Source organism: Patiria miniata, unplaced genomic scaffold, assembly GCF_015706575.1.
Source record: "Patiria miniata isolate m_02_andy unplaced genomic scaffold, ASM1570657v1 HiC_scaffold_29, whole genome shotgun sequence".
In the NCBI taxonomy this organism is placed as follows: domain Eukaryota; kingdom Metazoa; phylum Echinodermata; class Asteroidea; order Valvatida; family Asterinidae; genus Patiria; species Patiria miniata.
This window is the reverse complement of record NW_024037068.1, coordinates 17002102-17017438: the sequence shown is the minus strand read 5'-3', so window position 1 is coordinate 17017438 and position 15337 is coordinate 17002102. Positions and strand designations below refer to the sequence as shown.

Genomic DNA, 15337 nt, shown 5'->3' with positions numbered 1-15337 from the left:
TGATTTCGAGCCTCTATTTCTTTTCTTTTTGATTTCCTTTTTCCCCTCTTTTTTGTTTTTGCTTGTCCCGGGAGGGGGGTGGGGTGGTGGCAAGCGCCCCCCCCCCTTGCCCAACACCCCTGGCGACGCCCATGGATACGAACAGTTCGTGTGGTCTTGTAACGTGGCACGAAACTCGCTGTTTGTTATGCGGATATGTATGCTCATATAACTTAGGTTGAATAAGGGCGAATGTGTTTCAAAGCATGATTGGCTGCAGGAAGGCTTTCATGGAAGGCTCTCACAAACTTTAGTACTGCGTTCACTGAATGCGTATGCGAATGCGCATTTGTTCATACTACGAACCAACAGAATACAGGGTCAGTATAAACGGTTACAGATAGCTAGACGTATACGTTCACTCTAAAAAAAGTTTTAGAAGGATTTGACTAAAACTCGGTTAAATTTGATTAGCCATTCAGGGTCAGCTGGGTGCAATTGTCTCCAGTCAGTATTATTGACTTTGGAAAAAAAGTTATGCAAATAACTGAAATTGGAGTCGAACCCAACTACCTTTTCTAGTCATATACAACATTGCATGTATAACTAAAGCCCTAGTCGATTTTCAATGACTAGGAAACCAGTCAATATTTTGGTATTTTTTTTGTATGACAATTATTAAGGGCAGACAAAAAGTTATGCCAAAAAAAAAGTGCAAATAACTGAAATTGAAGTCGAACCCAACTACTTTTTTTTAGTCAAATACAACATTGCATGTTTAACTAAAGTCCTAGTCGATTTTCAATGACTAGGAAAACCAGTCAATATTTTGGGTTTTTTTGTATGACAATTATTAAGGGCAGACAAAAATAAAATACTTTTTAGCTAATCGAAAATCGTAGTTTCCATGCGAAAAGATTTTGAGGTTAGATTAGTATAATCTTTTTGCTTTTTGAATAGGTTTTCCCGGCCAAAGTCCTGAAATGTTCATTCACTTCTGAAAATCGGTCATTCGTTCTCGTCTGAATTTGAATGCACGTCTTTAATCCCATATCAATTCAACGAAACTTCAATCGTTTTCATTGTCCATGCATTCGGTTTTGAGAAACAGACGGCCAATTACGTTACCCGTGCGTTCATTTACGCAAGTGTAACCTTTCGCGCAGAGTTCTGGAATACAATTTCGTGAATGTGCAATCAAAAGTACGTTTTTTTATCATTGAAAATAGCAGATTACATCACGGAACATTAAACTAAAAGCCAGAAAGAAGTCTCGTAAATGAACCTGAATGAACATAAACGAAAGGTGCTGCTCAATCACTTTATACATGTAATTAAACTGAAATGGAATCGAATGTTCTAGTAGCGAAAATGAAACGCGTGTTCAGAGCGATTTTCAAATTCAGACGAAAATGAATGACCGATTTCAGAAGTGAATGAACATTTTAGAAAATTGGCCGGGACAACCTATATTATAATAGGGAGATGGATCATATGTAATCTGAATAAAGTTGATTGTATATCATATGTTACTTTTACAAGTTCGAATTGGCTTATCAAGTGCATCGAGTAATAAATGTGGATGGAAACTAATGATTATGTCTTACTGAGAAAGGTAGCGCATCATCGTCTACTGGCATTATCATTTACTGCTGTAATATTTGGAGAATGTATTATTCACAATCTGTCACATTGAGACAGACCATTATCTTATGCACAGTTATTGTCATGACATAATACTTTCAAGTCATTTCGTTCTTGTCGAAAAGCACATCTTGTTTAATAATTAGTACATGTCCGGTGTTATTTTCCAAGGCTTAATCAGGTTTATAATGTTAAAAGCTCAGGTGGCAACTAACGGATACCATACACGTGACAGTCACCACAGTCATCAACTTTCTGTGCTGCAAATCAAAAAAAGAATCTTACGCTCATCCTCGACCCCAAACGATTGACACGTGATCAAGGGTAATCATGACACATGATAATGGTAATGCAAATAACAAAACAGGCCCCCGTGAGTGAACAAAAGAGGGCGCTTTACAACATTCCCAGGACAGTGTGTGAACGGCACTTCTCAACTTGTGCATGCCGGCTAATTGCCATTTCACTTGTGACAGTAAAACGCAGATGAGATGTGCACGGAGCCCATAGAACTAACCCATTGAAAAATGTGTGTCGCACGCCTAGCAATAACATCATTAATAATAACTTTTTTTGCTGTACCTCTATATTTTACAGTTGTTATTACTTGCTAATAAAACATGGTTTGAAATATTTGCAAAGATTCTCTCTTTGAGCCCATGCATAATGTTCGCATGCTTGATGAAAAGGTGACCTTGATATCGTGAAACCTACAAAAACGGATTATACAGTCAGAATCCTTACTGGTGAACTTCTTGGAATGATGCGAAAGAAACTTTCGTGAAGTGCAAGTAAGCTAACAAGGAATCAAGGAGCTAGTATTATTTTAAATGTTTTGATAAATAATGGAATATTGATGAGAGTCGTATAACATCCCAAAATAGTAGAGTCAGTTCCTGAAAAGAAACCATGACACGGTGCTGTCCTTACGAAATAAAAATATGCATCATTGAAAATCATGAAGAAACTTTCATTTTACAGTATTTTTAGTGTACCTCCCTCATATTATATCTTTCTGTTTAAATATTGAAGAGATATTGGTATTTTACCCCATGTAATATGATGATGGTGTTTCCTGTATTTAGATTGCATTGGGGTAAACTTTCAAATGATAATTCTCGAAAACTATAACTCAGTTTTTTTTGCAGAAAATAAGGAGATTTTAAACATAATTTGAAGGTTTGGCTGGGATGGGGTCAGGGTTGGGGTAAATTGCTGCGTCATGTGCGCGCGTAATGTGGTGTACTTTGCTTAAATTTGCGTTTCACGTGCTATTGCGTTTCAAGTCTTGTTCGTAATTGCAATTAAATAAAAGTAATTTCCTTTTAAATTAAACATCGACCTTAAAAACAATTGGCCAATGTTTAGTTATTAAATTACATGTATTACTCTACAATTTCTAATTATTGACTGCCAGAGAATAATTCCATTCTGGCGGCGTATGCTGGTTCCCGCCCAACACTCACTTTCGGTAATGTACGGACCGTGAGCCAGTCTGCTCGGAAAGCCTTTCCTGTTCATGCCGAAAAAAAAAATAAACCTATTTTTTTTCAGAGGTTTTTAGATAGATGCAAAATACAAGTAAAACAATATATTATTGTAAAACAATTGAATTGCTCAGGGAACGTAACCTTAATGCATCAATGCACAAAATAAAACTAATTATAAACTTTGTTGTGGGTTTTAAACCAGGGGTTGTCGGAATATGAATATCTGATCGAAGAAAGTAAATAGTAACCCGTAAATTTAGAAATACAAACGTTTCTCATTAATTCGAAATTTACTAATTCTGGATTATTAAGGAATCTCTTATCACAACCCAGCTTTGAAATTACTGGGCATTCAAATGGGTCATTTGCGGAGTTCCTGAATAGCGTCCTCAATCGACAAAACAAAGTTATCAATTTCAATGTATAACAACACTCAATCACCACAGCTGTTAATGATTAATGCATGATTCCCTTTTAGAGAATCCAACTAGAATGTTCTTATTAAAACAGTCAACTACGCGATGTATCATTTGTCACTGTGTCAACCCTATATCTTCTTGCTTCCGGTAGAATACAATGTCGAGAGTACATTCATCCAACATATTATTTCAAATTCTTTATCTTCACTTATCCATGTGAGGGTATGTCTCAACAGAAAATATTGATTCTTGGTCTGAGTAAAAAGGCAGTATGTGAGTCCTGAAAAGTCATGCGCACGTTTTGAACATGCGCACATTACATTAAACAGACGTAAGCAATCGAAGGACCAGTGTGCTTGCCTCCACCAAGCTTCTCAGAAGTCTCCTAATGCTAAGCGTCTGAATATTCCACGGGGAGGAAATCCGATTTTAATGACCAAAACCTGAACTGACGCGCAGCACCAATGAACACAAGCCGATTGGTGGCCGCTTCATGCTCGTCCAAAGTTGATATTCATCAAGACGCAGTATAACTCTTAAAATTGTCTCAAGAGGGGGCTATGAAAAGAGCCAGTATCAGCGTTCAAGGTTTCGCTGGTAGCTGGGCACCTCTGAATTTTGGCACTAAATTACATCAGCAGCAAGTACATCAAGCCAACGGTGATGATCAGCCAGAGGAACGGCTTGAGGGAGTTTGCGCCGTTGCAGCCGTCGTCTGCGCAGTAGCAGAGGTCGCCCGTGATCGTGATATCTAGGACATCACCGATAGAGGTCGCATCAGGCACCAGATCGCCGACTACATTGCGGAAATATGTAGTAGCGTTGGAGCCGGAGACACACTTGAGGGGCGGGGCGTCAAGGTTTTGTGGGATGAGGTTGCAACTGCGAATGACTCCATTAAAAGTGATCTCGGTTCCTGAAATCAATAATAATAGAGGTGAAAATCAGAGAAAAGTTACAAATTACGCTATATATTTATTTGAAAAAAAGTAAAAACATCTGCACGGTTTTTCAAACCTTAAAGTGTACAATTGTAAAAGCTGTTTTAACTTCATTGTTGTGCCTCATCGAATAAATAGGCCTACATTGTGATTCACTGGTTCACAACCGTCGAAACTGACCTACTGGAGTGGTAAAGGATGAAATTTTAAGAGGTAAAAATGGCTTTCGTCGCGTTTTGGTAATAAACTCTTCAAAATCACTTTTTTTTCGCGATGGTGTTCTATTGGGAACATGAAAAATTCGATATCATTGAGAATAAACTTTTATAGTGTACGGACTCGGTCAACCATCTTGTATTTGCCAAAATCTACCAACGAAGTATAGCGCCCTCCTTCTGTGTCTTCCATATCTCAGTCAGAAATACCAACATGACAACACAGTAACCTATAACATATCGAGTTGCAAAGACTTTTGACAGAGATTTTGAATTGGGTAGTAAAGGACATTTTCCTTAACCCTAAAAGGGCCGGGGGGGCGGAATCCGCCCCCCCCCCCTCAACATTTTCCGCGATAGCTTCTAAAAAAATTTTTTTCGCGACCCGAGCTATTTTGACTTTTTAGCCTCGAGCTTTGCGCATCTTTTGATACCAAAAACATAAAAATCGGACCACGGGTTTGCACGTAGCGAAAAATTTTCCGGCGCTACGCGCCGTGAAAACTGAATTTTCCCATATACGTCGTGTACAGTGAGCAGAATTGGCATTCATACATATGAATAATTAATTAGCCATAATTCAAAAACCCTTTGACCTATAGTCATGAAATTTCTTGGGCATGTTGAGGAAGAGTTGCTCTATGCATGTAGTGAGTTTCAAAAAATTTCGTCACTCGATGGCCGAGATCTTAGGGGGGGGGCGGAATCCGCCCCCCCCCCCGGCTGAGAGATGGTCAAAATAACCCGGCCCCTTTAGGGTTAAGACGTGTAAAAACAGGCGTGAAGCAAAGATATTCCCATACGTGCCCAATTTCAACGTTTCCTTTTTTTGTTTTTTTTTTTGTTTTACAAATTATGGCCCCTTAATGTTTCTTATTACGAAGGGAGACAAGTCAATAGATCAGATACCTGCAATGGATCCAGAAATCCCCCCGTCGAATTTGACGCACTGATCGGCCACGTAGCCAGTGATACTCGGGCAGACCTGAAGATCGCCAATCTCGTCGCCATCACAGACGCCATTTGCTTGGCAGACATGGCACTTGAGAGCAATAGCTGATGATTCAAATGGTGAACAAAAATTATAAAGGGACCATCACATAATTATAATTTGTTTAATGCAATCCTTGAAGATACACCTTTGTGTCCCATTTAACTTTATTTTCATGTTTGCCATTTTCAAGGGTATTTATTGTTGCCTCGTTGATATTATGCTAATGCTTACTTAAATATTCATGAGCAAAGGTGTGTGGCAGAAACCTAATGAAACAGCTAATTCAGCATCAGAAATTGCTGGAATTTCTGGTAATTGGGTTGTCGTACATTTCCTGTTTTAGTGACTCGTTGTTGCATCAACACAGGGCATATAAGTCCCCGCTACCGCCTTACTGTACTTGTTGTTCGTTGTTTTATGCTCGTTTTACTCAATTTTGTTTTGTTTTGTTTTTGTGATGGTCGAATACATAATTATAATAATAATAATCAGCAAACATTTCTCAAAATGGTTTGAATGAGCAATTTTTGGGGTTCACTATTTGAACAGAAAACACCTTAACTGAAGAGTGGGTTCCTAAAATGAAATCACAGCACGATCTCAGTTGTCAGACTTGAGATGTGCTATTTTCCAACAACAACAAAATAATTAAAATGGGATATCAAATATGCATATCCCCAAGGAATAGGCATGTCATATGCTTCACTTAGGAGCGAGTACCGCTTGCAAAGAGCGCCCTCACTGTCAACGCGTCTCTTTTGCCTGGTGATACACAAAAGAAGGCATTTTGAACCCCCAGTGTCCCACAATTTAAAAATAATATCAGTGCCATCGAGTGCCATGGCCAAGTGGTCTGCACTGGGGCATTGAATTCGTGGTCTGCGGGTAATTCTGCAGCTTGTTGGTTCGAGCCCAGCCTGGGCTTTGACACTTTTACGCATAATATAGGTTTATTTACTTGTTTATTTATTTATTTCTTGTTATTTGACTAGGGTAGCCTCATCAATTGTCCTTGAACTGATCTCCCTGGGGGCCCTGGATTACATAGGTATCCAGGGTAGAGGCATTATTAATGCCGTGCAGCGGACCAGTCACCCATCTCAACCATAATCATACTCTGAAGAGATGAGATTATCTTGAGATGAGATTATCTTGTTTCAGTGTGAGGGGCTGGTTCTTCCACACTTTTTTTTTCTGAAGCCCACTCCTCCAGTGGCCTTTGGCCTTGTCAAGGGCAATTTTCATTTTGAAAAATCAATGAGGGCGCTCTATGCAATTTAGCTGATTAAGTTTGCCTGTTTGACCTCTTTTTCAAGGACCTGCATTGATACTTGCTCCTTGCACAGCTACACGTTCAGATTCTAATGTAGTTATTCACTTCAAGGCTGCTGAAAGCATGTGCAATGTAATTCCAAGCCGGTCCTTATCATATTCCACAAACTTGGCAAGGTACCATACATGTATTTCTGTTTGCAGATCCGGAACGTGATTTTGACCTGGAATATTCCATCGATCGCCAATGCGCCCACAGTTCTGAATGCAGTCAGTTGTGCTGTATGGGGTGATTGTTTCGATCAATAGCTCTGTCAGCTGCCAGTGATATAACGCGCTCAGACAATGGACATGGTAAAAATAAAACCTTGAACTTTTAATTCAGATTTTCTTCAAAATCGATTTTTGCAGATGCACCCTTTTGCCATAGAATAACACTGGAATAACAACAAAACGAGAGAATAGACATACCATTGGAAGCCGAGGAAAACAACAGCAGAAGGGTCAACAGTTTCCGCCCTGCAAGAACATGAACAAACTAAATCAACCAGCTTAACGAAATAATATTTTTCTGTAAACATTTCACTAGCTTCCAGAACGTTTTCCTTTCAAAGGGATACAGGATCATTTGCTATTCATGCAATTCGTTCGTTTCCAAAAATACTAACACCAATGTAATTCGGAAACTGAACAAAACTCATATTTTACGGGAACGCCAAGTCAAATAAATACATGATCAAAACAGAAGAACAAAAACGAAGACGGAGGTTGGGGCCTACCTTTGTCGAGCTGAAGTGACATAACCGATGCCACATCAGCCCATGTTGTCTGATGAGTCGCGCACCGATTTCAATCAGGGTTAAGTTGGAGGTAATGTCCAAAAATATCGAAATACTTCATAACACTTTTGTGATTGGATGGAGGAGGACCATTGTAAAGGTGCCCATGCAGATTTTGGGGAAACAGTTCCTGACCCCCAGCCGATTACAGAGGCCGGGGACCAGGCGGGGGGGGGGGGGGATTCTGTCTAACTTAAAGCACGGATGGTTTGTGGGTATTTTTTGTCGCACAAACCCTCATTCTAAGTGGTAAAGCGACGCTGATGTCTCCATAAACATGCCATGGTATTGTGAACAAAACAAAGTACTTACCCATAATGAAGACCGGTATCAATCATAACTCCGGCAAGGATAAATAAGTGAGCGATTTTAGGAACACTTTTCTGAAATCCCGTCCTTTGCAATGCCTGAACACGACTGTGTTGTCTTCTGCATGCATGTTTCATCAGACAGCTCGCATGCCCACTGAAACTAGTCTATGAAATACAGCGGTATTGTTTGCGTCATACGCCGCCAAGGTCACGCGTTGTAGTTTATTAAATTGGTTTAGCAGTCATAATTTTTGGTGCAACGCATGCGCAGAATCTCTAAGCCCGTGAAATACGCTAACCGTAAGCAGGAATTTTCCGCTACAGTTGGCAGCATTTTTGCTGACGGTAAGCAGATACATGACATTGGGCCACTGCGTTGGGCCCTTGTACTTACTTAGCGATGCCCAACGTGCCCGATTTTCATTCTTTTTTTTTTCCATTGGAAAATAAAAAATTACGGAATCCGTCGAGTTTTGAGTGATAAGTGCAGTCAGCTTAGAACAAATAATCAAATTGACATTTCAATTTATTAAAACACTTGTGGCTTTTTCTTTTGTTTACATACTGTTTACATACATCGAGTTAGTTCTCATTATCCCTGGTAAGAAACCCACGAGGAATAACTGCAGTGTATAATAAGTTTTAGTGGTGTATGCAATTAAGCATTGTATCAATTGAAATGCACCATTTACACATTCGTACACGCCAAGCCTTCAAAACTGTAATTTTTTTTGTTCCAGCGAAAAACCTGAGGATGATTTTTTTTCCGAGAAGTATTTGATCAAGATTTGCCCAGTCGCAATCCAAATACTGGAAACTCCGCCGTGGATGGACCATAGATTACAAAAATTGCTCAGAGCCAAAACAAAATATGAACATGGCCATTTCATCATTGACAGAAAATTCCCATACCACTGAAATGTATGAACATAATATCCATCTCCTGTGTCATATGTTGTAAAAGCCGTGTACATTCCAGTGTTGTAGTCGAGACCGGATAGTCCGAGACCGAGACCGAGACCTGAAGTTGCGAGACCGAGACCGAGACCAGCCTCTTCAAGGCGGACCGAGACCAAAATGGTCCGAGACCGAGACCGAGACCGCTGATAATAAATAACAATAATCTAAATAAACAACAAGACACTAATTACAGCTGAACAGTCTGTCCTTGAAATGTTGATGTTCATGGGGATGTGAAGGAAGTGATTGAAAGTTAGGAATCTCTTGTACCTGCTTAATTGTGTCATGCGAGTGCTCTTCGTGTTTGCTTCATGCCTTAACCCTAAAAGGGCCGGGTTATTTGACCATCTCTCAGCCGGGGGGGGGGGGGGCGGATTCCGCCCCCCCCTAAGATCTCGGCCATCGAGTGACGAAAAATTTTGAAACTCAGCACATGCATAGAGCAACTCTTCCTAAACATGCCCAAGAAATTTCATGACTATAGGTCAAAGGGTTTGGGAATTATGGCTAATTAATTATTCATATATATGTATGGCAATTCTGCTCGGTGTACACAACGTATATGCGAAAATTCAGTTTTCACGGCGCGTAGCGCCCTGGAAAATTTTTCGCTACGTGCCAACCCGTGGTCCGATTTTTATGTTTTTGGTATCAAAAGATGCGCAAAGCTCGAGGCTAAAAAGTCATAACAGCTCGGGTCGCGAAAAAAAAAGGGGGGGGGGGCGGATTCCGCCCCCGGCCCCTTTAGGGTTAAATTACAACATGGCAACAGAATGTGTTATTGTCACGATTAATTAAAACATTGGAAACAACCTAATTTAAAGAAGGGGAAAACCCCCTTATTTAATGAACTCCTTATATTTTTGCCACTTTTTAAAAATATTTTTTTTTATATTGTTTATCTACGATAAAGTGTAAATCTGATGAAGAAACTCTAACTGAGGAGTACGACAATTTGTAATAGTTTTTGCAAAACTTGAACATGTTGAGACTTGACAAAAGTAACAAGTTAAAGGTGGATGTTTCATCTGTTATAGGAACTCGGACCCTAAACTCCACAGCCACCCCTTGGTTTCAGCAATGACCACTAACGGATATTTAAATGCAACTTTAATTTTACATTGCACCTCCTTGTAAACCTGATTCGAAAAAAATTTGGAGCAAGAAAATATTGATTTATTTTTTAAAATTTCAGTCATGGAATATAGATTTGTACATGTAGACCAAAAAATTGAGAGATGGTAGCCATATATGGATTGGTCTGCCCCCCCCCATCCCTCTTTGTGATTCTCCTTCCAACCCTACATGTTTGTATGTCCCCTACATGTTTGTTTCTTGTTCCTCTGTCATTTACCTCTGAAGAAGGCCTGGCTGAGGCTGAAATGTTATGCCACTTTATTTTTGTTTAATGTCAATAACGTTACATAACTATAGAAGATTGATGAACCATATTTGCCTGATCTATCTTCTGTTAATCTGCCCGCCGTCATCATCATCCTTAGCCTATTTGAGAATATGGCCGACACAATAGAAGGGCGCTGTCACAAACTGAATGTGGTGGGTGAGATGCACTTTTAGGATTCATGGCTCAGTGCCCATGCTTCTCCGTGTTTTGTACCGTGCCATCGTATCGCCAGCTTCGGCTACTTTGCTGGGCGATTTACTTGAATATTTTAGTGATTAACAAGTACGACATATTGCCAATATATTAATCTTTTATTGTGATAGCCGTAAACAGCATATAGCGATTAATGGAACACAATTCTTCTCGACTCATGCAAATGCAATTGACATTTAGGAAGGAGACGAGGCAGGCAATTAGACTCTATTTTTTGTGTGACCATGGCAGTAGCTTAATGTGTGTTGATCACAGATGAAAGGATGAATACATGGCGAGTCAAAAAGAAAGTGAGCGTATGATAAAAAAAATGGCACGCTCCATTTTGTAAAAAAATATAATTTGGATAAAGAACATGTTATTGAGTAGTAACTGTGAACATTTCAGGTAATTTTCATACTCCCAAGTCGTGTCTATTTTAATAAAGAGATCACAAAATTCAGCTGTCCACCACTAATACCAATTTAACGGTCTACGAATTGATGAATATCCATTAATAAATGTAATTAAAAAACAACGTTTTCCCGCCTCCACGAATAAAGGGAAAATTGAAAAGGAAAATACAAAAAAATCACCAATATTTCTAGGGAAAAAGAGTTGAATTGTTCCCCATATTCAAAATACAAAATCTGACGGTAAAAAAATAATGTTTAAGTAACATGTAGCTTCGATTAAAACACAAATGAACATCCAGCATTGTTATATTTAAAACAAAAATGAGATTTGTAATATATTATGTAAAACAAAAATAATTGCTCATGACAAGCAAGACTGTGTGACTACTGGCCAACACTTAGAAAAAGTTGAAATTGGAACTTGATATCTGAAGTTTATTCCATGTCGAGTATAACCTTATTCTAGTAAAAATGAAATGCACATTTTAGTTATTTCGACAATAACCCAGACTCTCGTGTATGTGTATGGAGTGCCATATCCAACAAAATACGACTATTGCTTTATTTCATAAACCTTCACACTTTAGGCTGTACAAAAACTTAAAATGTAATAGTCAGTGATCATCATTGTCTTGAAAACTGGATGCAAAAATGCAGTTGGTTCACTTTCTTAAAAAAAAAAACACCACTAAGGCCAAAAAAAAAAGTCTCCGGTTTCTGGTATGCGCGCGCGTCGCCGTAGCCATGCGCGTCGGCAAAATGAAAAAGTTTTCTTTCAATGAAAGATGATGTCTCAAAACCGCCAAACTCACTGGTTTGATTGGAATTCTGCTGCTGAGCAATTTTAACGTGTTTTTAGATTGGGTTATGGTCGAGAATAAGCTTTATGTGGCCTCTCTGGACTCCCATACATTTGCACTAAGTTTAGTCGGGCACCATTTGCAGTCATCAGCCGACATTTGAAGCAAAAAAATCAGGTAAAAAAAAAAAAAAAGCCGCGTCACCGCACCACTTTTTAGGCAAGCTCCATACCAGAAACCGGAGACTTTTATTTTTGGCCTAAGCACCGTGTGCCTATTATTACGGAAATGTCTCTGAAATGGCTTGAATGTTAATCCTCGGGTTAAATTTTTTTAACGTGGCTTGGTCAAAACGAGAAATTATTGACGAACAATAAAATCCAGTTTTGAAACCAATCCGACCTGGTTTTTGTTTTCTTCTTTTTATGCACGCGTGTCTTCTTCTTGAATACTTATTCTCATGCGCGCCATGCCTATTGTGTTTGACATGAAAGTGAACCCACTGCAATTTTGCATCAAAATCGAATGACAGTGGGGCTCAGTGATGCATGACCCTGGAAATGTAAACAAGGTATCATTGAAAAGCATAGAGATAACGCTTTCAGATGATACCAGTTTTATAGCCAGTAAACATTTACGCATGACAGTGGGGCTCAGTAATGCATGACCCTGGAAATGTAAACAAGGTATCATTGACAAGCATTAGAGATGACGCTTTCAGATGATACCAGTTTTATTATTGCCAGTAAACATTTAGTCTGTCCATACTGGTTCTTCAAAGTTGGGTTTCCTTTTTATTGAAACACCCTGTGGTAACCAAATGATCAACAAAAAGTATCTTTAGCGCCCGGGTATTTACGGGTATAACATAGCTTCATTTACCTACGTAATATTCATTATTTGCGTTTACAAAATTTGAAATTCAATGACGACTTTGTGCGTTAGTATGAACTCAGATGATACGAGGGACGAGCTTTGCTGCGTCATGTCATGTCTGAAATCTGACGAAGGTGACAAAAAATGGCGTTGTCTCCATTTTGGCTTCGCCTGCTATGGCTTCGCCTGCTATTTGGCTCCATAACTTTAAAGATCCAGCTAAACATTAGTCAATGTTTCTCTCAGAATATAAAACATGCTACATGAAGCAAGTGGGGTGCTGTGGTCCAATGGTTACGGTGTTCGACTCGTGTGCTGTGGTACACGGGTTCGAATCCTGACCGTGGGAACATGGTGCTTGTGCTCTTGAGCAAGGCACTTTACCACTATTGCTTCGTCCTTCGGATGGGATGCAAAGCCGTAGGTCCCGTGTGGTGTGTAATGCACGTTAAAGAACCCAGTAACACTTGTCGCTAAGAGAAGGGGTTCGCCCCGGTGTTTCTGGCAGTGGCCGCAGCACCTTGTAAACCCTGGTGCCACATAATGGGTCTCATATCTCTCATGTACTTCATTCATCTAATTATAGACATAACTCCAAGTGCCTTGAGTACCTCAGTACTCCGTTGCGATAATGCCTGAATAGGTTTCTGCAACGTAGCCATACAGATACAGATACAGACACAGACAGAAGTGATTTCTTTGGTTTGATCGGAACATTAAAACATTTTAACGATACAAGACAAACCGGAAACAGAGCCAAGCTTTAAAAAAAGGGCCATCATGTTTATTTATAGCCTGGTGCCGTTTAATAAGTGACCTGCAATTTAGACGTCAGGGCGTCGGTGAATTGTCAGGTCATATAAACAGACATGCAGCGCTTGTTCCCAACAGCGTGCAACATATTGGTTAGAACCAGATAACCTCGTACATCTTGTGTTGACACAGAGCGTGGTGCTGGTACCTCGGATTAATCCGAACCGCACTGTACCGTTGTGAAGGCAACGTAACATATTAGACAAATTACTTTGGCGGTTTTTCCCCAATTCTGCACTTCGTTTTCTAGGTATTAAAGAAATTCAAGATAGGGTCTGCAGCTTGGAAAAACATGCCGCTTTTCTTCGGTCGGGAGGCCAAAAAATGGTCGGTCTGAAATGAGAACCATAGAATTAGAGACGCGCTAATGACTATAGTAATACAAATTATTAATTTCGTAAGGACGCCTACGATTGGTTGTCACAGTTTTACCTTGGTGGTGGAAGTCAACCGGAACGTCAATATAATGTACAGCAACGTATGCCTCAGCGCTGCTGGCCCAAAGTGCTCTTTTAAATGGTGATTAGAGATATCGCTACCGCTGTAGAACATTTGCGCATTCGCGATCCTTTACACATATTTATCAGCCAACAATGCGGATAGAAACACAACCATCAGACATCACAAACATGGCTGGACTTTTGGATGTATCACGTTATGGCTGGAATGTCTACATTTGTCGTCTGTTGCTCCTGGTGATGTTTGCCTGCTGTTGCTTTCAACAAGGTCGCTGCGATCTTGCAGGTAGGTAAATTAAACAAACAAAATATGATTTTGGCACTGGGGCGGAAAAAACGGGTTAGAATGTGCAATGCAATTCCTACAACTTTGTTTCTAAGTCCCGTAAGAATTGCATGAAAAGTGCAAAGCAAGTCTTTGTCTTGATATATTGCACTTTTATTAAAAAAAAAAAAAAATCTTTTTTTCAGTATTATAAAAAAATCCTTTAACCTTAAATCGCTTTTAATGTGATAGCCTTATAACGTCATGAAGGCACAATTTTTCCGAGTTTTCGGACTATATGTTTACTCCAGGTTTCATTTTTTTTTTCCATCTACACGTTTTGAAATAATAAGTTTTATTTTCAATTTAATTTTGAGAAACAAATTTAATACATAAGTCAAAATTAGCACAGTAATATATACGCTACAAATTCCAAGTTAATGATATAAGCCTTTTTGATAATAGTAATCCGCTCGGGTGGAACTGTTATCCGCCATAATAGTAACGCGCCCATGCGAAATAGCATTCAGCCCGATCGGATGACTATTCCACCTGGGCAGAAGAGTCGGCCGGGATAATTGTTTAGGCTTCCGCAAAAATCGCCCAGGTTTTTGCCGCATTATAATGTCAGCGCCTATCAAATCAGCGTTTCAAGAAGCCAATGTAAGGGGTATTAACGGTATTCTTCTCAAGTCTTCTTCATCACATGGCTTTTTTTACATGTACATGCATACTGTTTTTTTTCACTTACGAAGGAGAGGAGACGTCAAAATTAAACAGGGCCATTTTGGGTCCCGCGAGACTTGGATGAAAGATGCCGTATTTTTGGTTCTTGTGCGTACAAGACTTTTCTTTTTTATACATCTGCTTTAAGGAAAGGGCGTAGATGCCTCATTTTGACACCACTCCGCCCTGCTATATTGTTTACACACATTAAAACTCATGGAGAAGTTTTAAGCCATCTCAGCCCTCGCTAATAGAATGTTGCTGGTTGGAATATGATTATTAGTGTCCAGTGTACCCATTCATTCGATGTACAAAGTGTCAG

The 15337-nt window shown here is 39.5% G+C and overlaps 1 protein-coding gene across 1 annotated transcript; it reads right to left on the bottom strand.

Moving 5' to 3' along the window:
• Positions 1-2146: 2146 nt before the first annotated feature.
• Positions 2147-8259, bottom strand: LOC119735369. Its single transcript, XM_038209067.1, has 4 exons — positions 8106-8259; positions 7426-7473; positions 5598-5744; positions 2147-4448 (listed from the first exon to the last, which is right to left on the bottom strand). The coding sequence occupies exons 1-4, from the start codon at positions 8107-8109 to the stop codon at positions 4162-4164; spliced, it is 486 nt and encodes a 161-aa protein (XP_038064995.1). The 5' UTR covers positions 8110-8259; the 3' UTR covers positions 2147-4161.
• Between the last annotated feature and the right edge of the window lie 7078 nt (positions 8260-15337).